Raw genomic sequence first — 12,532 nt, 5'->3', positions numbered from 1 at the left:
GACGGGACCAGAAGTGGCATCTTCATATAAAACCTGGAGGTGACGTCATCGGACCCAAGTGGAATTTCCTGTGATCGGTCTGCCAATGGAAAAGAGCAAAGATGAATGCACTCTGCCATCCCCTGGTTTGGAGAGGAATTACCGTCTCTTCACTTTTTAGCTAGCGGCCTCCCATGTGCACGTGCGTGACACACTGTAATAAATATCTTTCATCAAAAAGAAGCTTTTGGTGGCGTCCGCAGACCAGAGGTTTACAGCTCCACTCTCCCCTTGAGTCCACGTTTGAAGTTCTCTTTAACTTGAACAACTTTTATCTCATTTGTTTTGGACTTGTGTAGGCCTGAAGCCTGCCTTTGGAGTTGGAGTTAGGGTTAGGGTGAGGGTTAGGGTTAGGCCTGAGATACGAGCCGCTCTGACTCTCTGCACCTCTGCTGTTGTCATTTGTGGCTGGAAACCCTAACAACGTAGACCATGTGACAATGGATGAACACTGTCACTAAAGCCCTGTACCGGCCCGCCGCTATGGCATGTTGAGCCAGGGTGGGCATGGTCAGGTGTCACTCAGTACTTCCTTGTCCCACTGTATCCAGGAGGTGCAAACTCTTATGAGGTGCTGAGGTTTATGGGGTCCAACTTGTCAGATTCTATGGGGGTATTTGGGCCTCCAAACTTGATATAAAGGCTTCAGAGTGAAGAGCAGGCCTCAAAAGTAGGAAACGCAAGGCACATCCAAAATGGAGAGGTGGGGGTTTGGCTGTACAGGCCCTGGGCCAAAGAAGTCAAAAACAAGGAACGTTATTGTAATGATCTCAAAAATAACACAAGTTAACAAAGGCAAAAACAAAATCCAAAGCCAAGGGGAGCAAAACACAGACGCCAAAGAAGAGTCGAGAGGCAGCCAGCCGAACAACACAAGGGGCTCAGCCGAGAACTGAGACCCCTGTAAGTTACACCTGAAGGCCTTAAGCTCAAGCCAGCAAGGAGAAGGACCACCATAAAGCTACTGTGCCGACATCACAATACACATAAAGGGGAACAACAAGCGAACGGGTGAAGACCCCCAACATTTACAGAATGTGAAACGACGCACTGCTTGTCGTGTCCCTTTGTCATGCACTGGGGATCTCCTTAAGACTTCCCACCGGCTATTACATCACAGGAGTCCTGGTGGGTGACAGCATGGGCTCACAACATGCCCTCAGTCGTGCCAGGTGCCCGACACCTCCGGCATGTCTCGTCATATTTGTTTGGTGTCCCCACTTCTCAAATTCCACCTTTTTCATTTTTTTCAGCGGACGTGGCGCGATCAATGGGGGCCAAAGTTGTCATCGCCATTGATGTGGGCAGCCAGGACGAGACGGACCTGACGAATTACGGAGACACCCTGTCCGGCTGGTGGCTGCTGTGGAAGCGCTGGAATCCTCTGGCAGAAAGGATCAAGGTACCCGCTGGCTCGACCGTCACGGGGTCCCCAGCTGGCTCCTCGTTTGTGTGTTTTTTTTTTTCTTCTTAATTCCCAAGGTCAAGGCGGTGTGACACACGAGGACCAATTTGCACCTTCCCACTGTGCCTCTGCGCAACCTTTGGGACTCCAGGATTGTCTCGGCGGTGTCAGGCTCGTGACCTTCTGTGACACTCGGTGTCTGCCTTTTCAGTGTTGTGGAGTTAACCGCGCGAGTTTGAACCTTGCAGGTCTTGAACATGGCGGAGATCCAAACCCGGCTGGCCTACGTCTGCTGCGTCCGACAGATGGAGATGGTGAAGAACAGCGAGTACTGCGAGTACATCCGGCCGCCCATCAACCGCTACGGCACCCTGGAGTTTGGCAAGTTCGACGAGATCGCCGTGAGTGCGGGCCAAGGGATGGCGGGGAGGGGGGCCCTGTGGCTCACGGTGACAAATGCTAATGTGTCCCTGCAGGAGGTGGGCTACCAGCACGGCAAGACCCTTTTTGAGCTGTGGATTCGCAGTGGTGTCGTTGAGAAGATGCTGAAGGACCGGCATCAGGAGGAATTCCACAAGACCAAGTCGTCCGATGTAAGTCAAAACCCGACCCCGCTCTGTCATCACTGTTGTTTCTCACAATGTTGGGGTCCACCCTCCTAGCCCCCCCACGGCCGAAGCAGGCGGCACCATCCGTAGTCTGCTCCCCAGTGCCGTGAGTCCTAAAGAGGAGGTCAGGGAGCCATCTTAGGTCTGGCCAGTGAGGGCTTAGTGCTGCGAAATGCATTGTGGGAAAAGTTGTTCTGCTTACCTTGGCGTCTCCAAGCCGTGACACCAACACAGAAGGGGAACTTTACACTTGGCTTTTATTGAAGAATTGCTCAGTCGGGCAGTGCCAGGCGGGACCCCCTCTGGCCTGCTCGTCCTTGCTGTCACTCTCTCTTGTGGTGTCACTCTTGTCACTCTCGGTCTGTCTCACTTGCAATGCACCCTGAACTCACTGAACGATTACGTGACACCACAGAAGTAGCTGGTGGGCAGGCAGGCAACAGTCCGTCACTACAGACCACACAGGAAGGGCATGTAAAACTCGATGGAAAGGCGCTATATAATAGATAGGACTGAACTTGTCCCAAGGGTATAGTGACAAGTCAAGCAAAATGGCCCCTTTTATTAAACTGTAGCTTTTAGAGGAGCTCAAGAAAAGATGAAACGCTAAGAGAGCAGTGACAGTAAGGCGCTATACGGGACCCCCCAGTTGGCACACTTCTGCTGAATTATTGATTGACTCCAAGTCCTCAGTGGTGTTGTGTCACAGAGTTGTTCATGATGGCTGTCAGTTTTGTCTTCATTTTCTACTCCACTGCGACCTCCGGGGGGTCCACAGGGGGTCCCATGGCTGTGCCTGCCCTTTTGAATTAAGTTGTTTAGTTGGTGGGCCTCTCTTGAAGTGAAGCAACCATCCTGGCACACGACATAACAGCCTAAACAGTCTGTGCCATAAAGGGTGGTCCAGAAGTCGTAAATGTTGGCAGGGAGCACAGACGTTGGGGTCATCATCACAGAAACAAAAGAAATGCGCAAAGGAGGCCGATGGACAGAAAATGGCGGCAGAGCAAGAGACCGGAAAACGGCAATAAAGAAACACCAAAGTTAGATGGCAGATAACCGAATATCTCAGTTGGCATTTAAACAAAGAATTTCCTGAAGTGTCGTGATCAAATGGGTGTGCCCCCCCATGGGTTCACTTCCGCTGTGGTGGTCCGGGCGTATGCAGGAATTTCAGATAAAGTTAAATAAATCAACACGCAAATAAATGCATTGTGAAGTGGGACAGTAGATGAAGAGGAAAAGGACACGAGAGCTGAAATCGTGAACAACGTTTGCCACGTCGTGTCATTTTCTAACCAGTCCCGGTGTCGTCCTGGGGGGCTGGCATAGGGCATAAGGCAGGAGCACACCCCGGATTGGGCACCAGTCCCTCGCAGTGCAGACACACACAGTGCCAACTTTAGCATTGTCCATTCACCATCCAGCATGTCTTTAGACAGTGGGGGCGGAATCGGACCCCCCAGAAGAAACCCATTCAGGCATACAAAGCTCCACGCAGCGAGGACACAGGATGCGAACCCGGACCTCCTTACTGTGAGGCAGCCGATTGAATTATTTCGTTAACTTCGGTGACAACGCGTGGAACATCCGACGCGCCTTTGAACTTTTTGCCTGTCAGAGTGAAGTGGGCGGGTCTCTAGCAAGTCCTGTGTTGTGATTGGTGAATTGTCGGTGACGCGCGCGCTCAGAGTTGTGCCCGTGGTGGACACGAGTTTCTGCATGAAGCGGTGACTTTAGGGGTGAAGGATTCCCCATCGGGGGTCTTCATTTGATGTGCCTGTAAACGTTACACTCGATTTTTGTGGAGATTTGCATCCACCAATCGAAACACAGTACTTGCTAGACAGAGCCCACCCTCTCAGCTTTGTCATCTCGGGCTACGTGTCATGTCACACATAGTGTCACTGAAAGAAATGAATAAATACGCACAGAAATAGGCAAGACAAGACAAAGACTCAGTGAGACGCTTCATTGTTTGGGGGTCCGTGGCAGTGGGCTGCCACTGGGTGTTCGGTGGGGTGGCACACACAGCAGCCTCAGATTTGATTGTTTCCAAAGTTCATTTAAGAAAGGTCTGATGTGAGCCACCTCTCTGACGCGCTCGGTGTCTGCTGTGTCTTCCTCAGATGGTCACCTGTCCCAACGCCTCTTTCACTGACCTGGCAGAGATTGTGTCCCGGATTGAACCTGTGAAGTTGACGGTGGTGGACGGTGAGTTTGGGGGTCCTGAAGATGTCCGCTGGCTAGTGAAAGCGCTGACCCGTCCTGAAGCCTGCTGACCACTGACTAGACGTCCATTCACGCTGTTTGTTTAACCCTTTAGATGAGTCCGATTATCAGACCGACTATGACGACGAGGGTCCCGACGCAGCACTGGGGGACTTCAACGCGTCCAGTGTGACTGAGGAGGAGATGTTCGACACGGTGAGTTCACGAGTGATGCCCTCTGTCCCAGCTGCATGGGCACAGCATGTCGTCCATTACCTCTCATGCTGTCTGTCTGCTGTTCCTCTTTCAGGATGAAGAGGTCAAAGTGCGGCAGCGGCACACGGGCACACATGGGGCACAAAGACATCTGCAGTAAGCAGCCAGAGCTGCCCCTCTGCCCACTGGGTGTCGCTTTGGAGCCCTTTGTCCACCTTGCCCATCCATGCCAGTGACTGCCTCTCATCTCTGGTAAACAGGATTGACGTTCTCTCACAAGTGACTGTGGTGCCTTCTGACCTCCGTGCCTTGGACAACCCACTCTGTGCCTAACCACTCCAGGCTTCCTGGGGGGCCTGCCACACTGCACTTTGGCATCAGCTGGGCAGGTCATCTTGGGTGCCAGTGGTCAGTGCCATTCACCAGCAGCCAGTGGTGCCTTTTCTGGTGTGTTGCACCACCCATTTAGTGCCTCTGTGATGTCCTTGTGTGTGAGTATGCCAGGTTGGCATCGTAGCCAATGCACATAGAAGTCTGTGGTGTAGATTTGGTTACAAGGGTGACCTGGACGCGGGTGCAAACCTGAGCCCATCCTGCTGGGTCCTTCCCAGTTGGCTGATCAACTTATCAATGCAAAGTGTTCCTTTATAGCGCCTTCACTGTTCTTTACTGGTTCTGTTATTAAAATGTCATTTGTGTCACCGTCTGGCCAGTCACAGGCTGCCTGCTGACCGTTCTCTTAAATACGGACTGGTCCTCTTCATGCTGACTGTGGACCCTCATACTGGCTGGTCATTCCCACTCTAATTACGCCGACCTTCTCCTGCTGCTCGACTGGCCCCCTCTGAACTGCCATCTTGGCCAAAAGTGGTGAAGACTCCTGCACAAGTCAGCCCGCCAGTAGCCTTACTGGTCACTCCTGGTGACTCTGGCAACTTGGGTGCTGTGCTTAATAAATTGGGGGCTCTTTCACTTTTTGGTTTTCCTGGCTGTGCTTGTTTCATTACCAGGCATGCCACTCTTTTCTCCCTAAACCTGTTTGTTGATGCCAGCTTAACCATCCATAGTGGCAGGAAATCTTGGTTGCCTCTCTTGCTTTATATAGCGCCTTTCACACTGAAGCTCATCATGGAGTGCTTTGCAAAGCTGCAAACAGAAATACAAGGGGAAGCACCGATGGTGCAGCGCGCTGTGGGGACGTCACAGATGTGCCAGGGCGACATCTGAGACGGGGCACGCAAAAGACACGGACGGCGGCTCGAGGAGGTCACAGGCGGGCATCACAGGCTGTGAGATGGAAAGCAAAATGAAACACGGCGGGATGGTGAGGGAAACCCACGTGTGTCTGTCTGTGTATGTGTGTGTGTGGCGCCGCCATGTGTGATACCATCGACGTGCAGGTCACATGACTGGAAACGGCGAGTAGAACACGACGAATGGGCGCCGCAGTTGGGACGCATGGAGCCGTTGAGAAGCTTTGAGGGCGACTGCTGCTTTGAGACCACCGGTCTGTCACTGGACCACCGTTTGGATTCGGGCGCCGCCATTTTGTTTTTCTTTATTTTCTGTTTTTGTTCTAATGGGCCGCCATTTTGGTTTGCTGTCGGCGCCGCGGCTTTGGTTTTGTTGAAGCTTTTTATTTTTTTCCTGTTTGGCCTTCTGCCATTTTCTGATTTTATTTTGTTTTTATTTTTTCGGTTTGTGGGTTGTGCCATTTTCTTTTATCTTTATTTATTTTTGTTTTTTTACTTTTTTGTTCATTTGGGCCTCCAAATTTTAATTTTCCAAGAGTGCCACCATTCTTTTTATTATTTTGTTTTTAGATCTTTATTTTTATGCTGTGATTGTTTTTTGTTTTGTGTTACACGTCTGCCATTTTGATTTGTATTTATTTATTTGAATTATTTTGTTATTTTTTATTCTGTCTTTTGATTTCTTCTGGACGTTTTGTTTTATTTTTATTTATTATTTATTTTTTAAGTTTTATTTCATTGAAACTCTCTTGTTATTTTTTATATTTTTCTCTTTTTATTTTTCTGCCCTCTCTTGTCTTCTTTTAGATTTTTTTTGGGCGCTGCCTTTTTATTTTCTTTATCTAATTTTTTTTTTGGACCATCAGACCACCATTTTTCATTTTCTGTGGGCGTCGCCATTTCTTTTGGTTTTATTTTTTTTTTCTTTGTGTTTAATTTTTTATCCTATTTTACCTTTTTTTCTGTGATGCTGCCATTTTGTTTTATTTTTATTTCTTTTGTTTAATTTTTTTTTTTTGCTGTATTGGGCCGCCATTTTGTTGATTTTCTTTCTATATTTTACGTATTACTTCTTTTTGTTGTTGTTGTTGTTACCTGCGGTCCGTTGCTAAGGTGCCATTCTGCGGGTGCCAGTCTCTCTCACGATGCGACTGCCGTTGGCGTTATTGGTGGCCAGGCTGTTGTGTGACGACTTCACCGACTTTGGTTTTCTTCCTCCTCCTTTCCCGCCATTCGTTCCGCCCGTTGTCCAGTTCAGTGAGTGCCCGTCAGCATGGCCTTCCAGGACTGCCCAGAGGGCGACGACGGCAGCCAGTCGTTGGCCTTCATTGGATTTCTGCCCAGCGTTCACAGAGCAAATCCCTTAACAGAAGCCGAGACCCCCGAAGCCTCAAAATGAAAGGCGAGGGCCGCACAACACCCCCGACCTGCCACGGGCCGAGCGCAGGCCCACCAGCGGCACTTTGAATTCAAGTGACAGAGAGAAAGGAAACCTCCGATGCATCCGAGACAAACACGATGACACCTGACACTTGAAGAATAAGAAAAGCGAAACACAAAAGAATTCCCAAACACCTCCCCCGCTGTGCCAGTGCGCAGAGCAGAGGGCACCGCAGCCTCTCAATGGTGTCATCGATTCTGAGGGGGTCCTGGCATGGCGTTGTCTGCCATCTTGAGAGGGGGGGGGTGGGCTGTGGCCATGCCAGAGGCCCAAATGTGATTGGCCACCAGAGGTCCTTCGTGCCCCCCTCGCCATGTGAATGGTGCTTTATTGGCACACCTTGTGTAAAGATTTGTACGGAGTGGCGCCTACACGTCTGTGCCAGCGGTGTCCCCTGCAGAAAACAAAGTGAAGAAGTCAATATAGCGCCTTTGAGGTCAAGTGACGACTGCAGGCTGACCGATGAGATCAGCCGTTCATGTTACACCCAAACTGAGGGTCCCAACTGCCAGTCTACTGCAGGGCACACCACACCAGTTTAGATGGCCCAGTTATCCCAACGGGCACCTTGCCATTTGAACCCAGGACTCTGAAGTTGTGAAGCTGTAACATTAACGTCGTGCCCCTAAAGTGCCAGTGCCTGGAGGTGTTGACCACCCTGTCTGTCTTCATCCACATTTGAACCGCAGTGTTAAACTCGGGGTCGCAGGGTCCTGGAGCAGCACTGGGTGTAACCCTGGATGGCATGCCAATGCATCGCAGGGAACTCTGACTCACGGTGACCAGTCCGTGCCCACCTAATAAGTGTGCATCATAGTGTCTGCCACAGAGAAGATCCTCTCCAGCTCCCCGATAAGCTGATCACTGGTGGTCCTCCAGGCAGGTCACGATGCTCATGTCCTTGGAGGCTTTGTCTTTAGAAATGGCCACAGGGTGACACCGGTCAGGACAGCTGGTCATGGAAGAGAATGCCAGAAGGACAAGGAGCCACCAGGGCGAGCTGTGAGCTTGTGGATCTGGGCATCCTCACCCAAGGGCATGAAGTTAAAGAAGGATGATTAGCTGAGGCTGCAGGGGACTGACTGCATGAGAGCTGTGCCCGCTTGTGTTTGGGCACTGCCATCCCATGACTTTGCACCAATTCCCTTGCTTGTGCCAAGTTCAAATATGGGGTGAGATTAGGTGAGTGGGTGTGACTCCCAAGTATATTTGTGCCAATAAGACCATAAATGCCAGGGAGAAGGAATCACCATTAGACTTGGGCAGATGCCCTAACAGTTGAGGGGCAGTAAACCACAGCAATAATGGGAGATGTGATGGATGTGCCCATTTGAATAGAGATTGGTAGAGCTGCTCCTTGGCACAACTTTTAGCTTTTTACAATCTGCATCACATGTGGCACAAGTGTTGGCATCTATGAGATAACAAACCCTCTGTGATATTGTGAGCATATGGGGCACCACTCACCCAAAGTGGCACTTTAACCAGTTTGTGTGGCGTCCCTGCATCTCTGTTATATGCACAGTGCTACCTGGCAGTCACATGTGTTCAGAGTGGGCACCAAGGTGGGCATGTAGCCAGGTCTATTCCTGTGCTTACATCTCCTGAAATAGCTGGCCGAGTGGTCTGATCACATGGTGGCCTTGAGTAGCCATTGTGCCATGCGTGCCCTGGAGCAGGGTATATTTGGCTGCCCCCATGCCCGTTGGCCTCTTTTTTTTTTTTTGACCAGCCTGCCACTCTGGCCTTCTTCTTGAGCGCTGCTGTCAATGCCATGATGAACTGTTCGCCCGGCACCGATTGGCCTCGGCCTCTGAGCTCACCGCTTCTGTTTTTAGATGTCAAATCCTTGTTTGTGTTTCCATGGAAGTGCAGCAGATTGGAGCCGCGATCCGAGGCCTCCCGAGGATAAATTAGCAGAACAAGGTGGGAAGACACGGCTGAGGCCGCCGATCGAGTCAGCGCCACGTCACTCGTGAGCCTGGCAAGCGACGTGGGGGCTGCTTAGCAACCGCATCTGCTGTCCCACAGTAGGGGGCGACCTACGTCAGGATCCAACAGCAGCCGGGTGGGCAGGAGGATGGAGGGAGCAGCTGACCGCCTCGTGTGCAGGTCACCTCCATGTTTGGGGGCTTCGTTAGCCTCGACCGGCGTGGGTTATAGGGAGAGAAGTGGAAACGGAAAGAGAGGAAAGACCCTCATAACAATTTAGAGATGAGTCGAGGAGGAGCAAACGTGAGAAGGAAAAGACAGGAGTGAAGCGTGGGAGGGAGGATTATAGGGATCAAGAGCGGAAAAACCTTAAATATGAGAGTATAAGGAAGGAGGAAGTGGAATAAAGGGGAAAAAAACTACAGGAACGATCACAGGGAGGGAAAGACCAGTGATATATAATGGGGGTAAAGGGAAAGAGTCACACGGAGAAGACATGTGGAATTGTCATAGGGAAAGAAATGGACAATCAGGTCATGAAAGACCCTCAATAAGTAGAAGGAGGCAAAGCAAACATAAACGTGAGAAGTAAAGTAGGGATGATCAAAGGGAGCTGGAGAAAGGAAAGGAGGAGTAAAGAGAAAAAGAGGAAGTAGAAGTACAAGGCAGGAAGAAATGTAGGGAAGGAAATGGGAATTCAGGAAAGGAAAGACGCTGCATAGGAATTTATAGGCATTTGGAGCAAAAGGAGGAGGAGGAGGAGGAGTGTGAAAAGAAAATGTGGAAAATTAGGAAAGGCTGAATAGAAAAGTGGGATACAAGAATGTGAAGTGAAGGAAAAGACTCTCTAGGAATATGAAGGAAGGAGAAGGAGGAGGAATAAAGGGAGAAATAAAAATGAGAAGCAATGTGAGCAGAGAGAGTGGGACGAGTACAGCTAAAGAAGTGAGAACAATGTAGGGATGATCAAAGGGAAAGGAGTAGCAACCGGAAAACGGAAAAGCCCTGTCTGGGAAAATATAAGGAAGGAGGAGCAAAGGGAAGGGGGGGGGGGGTCATAGGAATAGCACTGGGAACCTTTATATGGGGTGGGAGGATGTGAAGTAAAGGGAAAAAATATTTGATAAAAATATGGGGATGATCATAGGGAAAAAGTGGGAACTGCGGAAAGGAAAGACCCCCATGGGAATATATAGGGAGGAGGAGGAGGAGGAGTAAAGGGAAAAAATGAGACAAAATGTGGGAGGAATGAGAGACGATTGTTGAGAACAAGAAAAGTCTGCATGGGAGGAGGACGTGCCAGCTGTGGTCATCCCAGCTGGGTTGGCACCGAGGTCAGCTGATTGAAGGTTACATACAAAGACCTGGCACTCAGAAAATCAAGGCACACATGAAAGCCAACCAGCCTGAAGAGTCCAGTGCAGCGTCCCATCCAGCAGCCATGTTTGCCCAGTGGTCTGTCTGGACAACGTGGCTCTGGGGTCCCATCAGAGGCCCTCGGGTTTGTTTCAGGGTGACCTGGGCTTTCTGAAGGAGGTCATCCTGGTATGAAGTGCTGCCTGAGCACATGATGCCCCCCGAGGTCTGACTTGGTGCCCGCTGAGCTCTTTCATTATATGTGAGGCCTGCAGGGGCACTTCTCATCCAGCGTCAGCTGAAGCCCCCATGCCGCGTACACAGCACACTCTAAAGGGTTAACAGCTGCCTGGCAGCTTGAGAAATGCCCACCTCAAGTGCGAGTCTTCAGCGAGACGACAAAATCCATTTGAGATGCTGTGGAGAGCAGCTGCTGATCGGCTCAGGCAATCAATAAAGTTAAAGAGCATGTCCGAGACGGGCTGGGCACACTGGGCAGGGTGGGCACTGTGAGAACGTCAAACAAACTGGAGAAGGGCACACAAAAGGGGTTTAATGTCCTGAGTGGGGCCGGCTGGAGGGGTGTGGGTGGTAAGTCCAGAGGCGCCCCCAAATATCTGACTGCATCCTCAGGCATATGGCGGGCGGAATGGCTGATATTCCTGGGACACGTGCCAGGCAGGCATTTGGGGCTGGGCGGAGGGGGGGGGGCACATCAGTAAAGAGGGAGCCTCCTGACCTTTTCAGCCAGCTTAGTCATTTAGCCGCTGCATTGGCTGGAGATGGGAAGCGCAGTCGTACCGCTGCCACTTTAAACGCCAAGCCCCCTGAAACACAACAAAATTAGAAATGCCAGCCGTGCAATGGCACATAAAAGACTTGGAGGACTAATGAGTGCAAATTAATAATTAGGCAGAGCGCCGTGAAGGATACGCTATTTAAACGAGCAGAAGCGTATAATCAAGCTGTCCACGGCGCATCTCAGCACACAAGAATGACGGGTGACTCATCCGAGGGAGAAGGGAAAGCGGGGGGCCGCGGAGAAAAACGATGAAGGAGCAAAAATTGGAGAAGAAGTGTGAGGGATGATTACAGGGAAAGGGGGAGTGAAACCCACTATAGGAATATCTGGGTATGGGGGGGTGGAGTAAAAGGAAAAGAGTGGGATGAATTACTAGAAGGAAACAAAATGGGAAAAACCTGTATTGGAATGCATATGAGGAGGAGGAGGAGGAGGAGGAGTAAACAGAAAAAATAAAAGTGGGGAGCAGAAATGTGTAAGGCACGGGAGGAATAATTAAAGGGACGGACCTTGAATAGGAACACACGGGTGGAGGGAAAGCAGTGGGAAACCAAGAAGGGCCTGCAGGAGATATTTCTAAGGAGAATGAGGAGTCAAAGGGAAAATACAGAAGGGAGAAGGAGTGTCTATGAGGGGAAGGGATGAGTACAGGGAAAGACAGGGAATCAATATGGGTAACACCAGGGGGAGGAGTAAATGGAAAAGAATGGGATGCATGACTACAGGGAAGAGAATTGGGAGAACAGGGATTAGGTGCCTAGGCATAGATGTGAGGAGGAGGAGGAGGAGGAGCTGAAGTGTGTAAAGCATGAAAGGGATGATTAAAGGGAAGGAGGGAGAATGGAAAAAGAGAAAGACCTCGGAATCGGAATACGGGTGTAAAATGAAGAATGAAGGACAGGGGATTATCAGGAAAGACCGACACAGAGATGGATGTATGGAGGAGGAGAGAAAGGAATAAAGGGAAAAAGGGAAAAGAAATGGCTAAAGAGTGAGAGGGATGATTAAAGGGAGGGGGCAGGAAACCTTGAATAGGAATAAAGGAAAAGGAGGAGAAGTAAAGGGAAAATTAAATAGTGTAATGAGCCTGGGGATGATTATAGGGAAAGAATGAGAATGGGGAAGGTAAAGACTCCAGATAGACACACATGAGTAGAAGGAGGAAGTAAAGGGAGCAAAGGGAATAACAGAACTGAAAGGAAATGTCGGAAGAATGAGAGGGATGATTATAGGAAAGGGGGAAAATAAGAAGAAATATGTCAAAAAGAA

General features: G+C 50.1%; 1 protein-coding gene across 2 annotated transcripts in view; it reads left to right on the top strand.

Moving 5' to 3' along the window:
* Positions 1–5,452, top strand: part of pnpla7b (patatin-like phospholipase domain containing 7b) — a 52,110-nt gene extending 46,658 nt beyond the window's left edge. The window contains exons 31-36 of one of the 2 annotated variants that reach the window (XM_039775998.1): positions 1,293–1,441; positions 1,693–1,845; positions 1,921–2,037; positions 4,182–4,266; positions 4,379–4,479; positions 4,574–5,452. In XM_039775998.1, the coding sequence (XP_039631932.1) occupies positions 1,293–1,441; positions 1,693–1,845; positions 1,921–2,037; positions 4,182–4,266; positions 4,379–4,479; positions 4,574–4,639 (671 nt within the window). In that variant the 3' untranslated portion in view covers positions 4,640–5,452. The remainder of the gene's footprint in view (positions 1–1,292; positions 1,442–1,692; positions 1,846–1,920; positions 2,038–4,181; positions 4,267–4,378; positions 4,480–4,573) is intronic. The other variant, XM_039775997.1, reaches the window with a different exon arrangement.
* Positions 5,453–12,532: the final 7,080 nt, after the last annotated feature.

The sequence above is a fragment of the Polypterus senegalus genome, chromosome 13 (assembly GCF_016835505.1).
Source record: "Polypterus senegalus isolate Bchr_013 chromosome 13, ASM1683550v1, whole genome shotgun sequence".
Taxonomy (NCBI): domain Eukaryota; kingdom Metazoa; phylum Chordata; class Cladistia; order Polypteriformes; family Polypteridae; genus Polypterus; species Polypterus senegalus.
The sequence above is the reverse complement of the archived record's forward strand: the minus strand, read 5'-3'. Positions and strand labels throughout refer to the sequence as shown.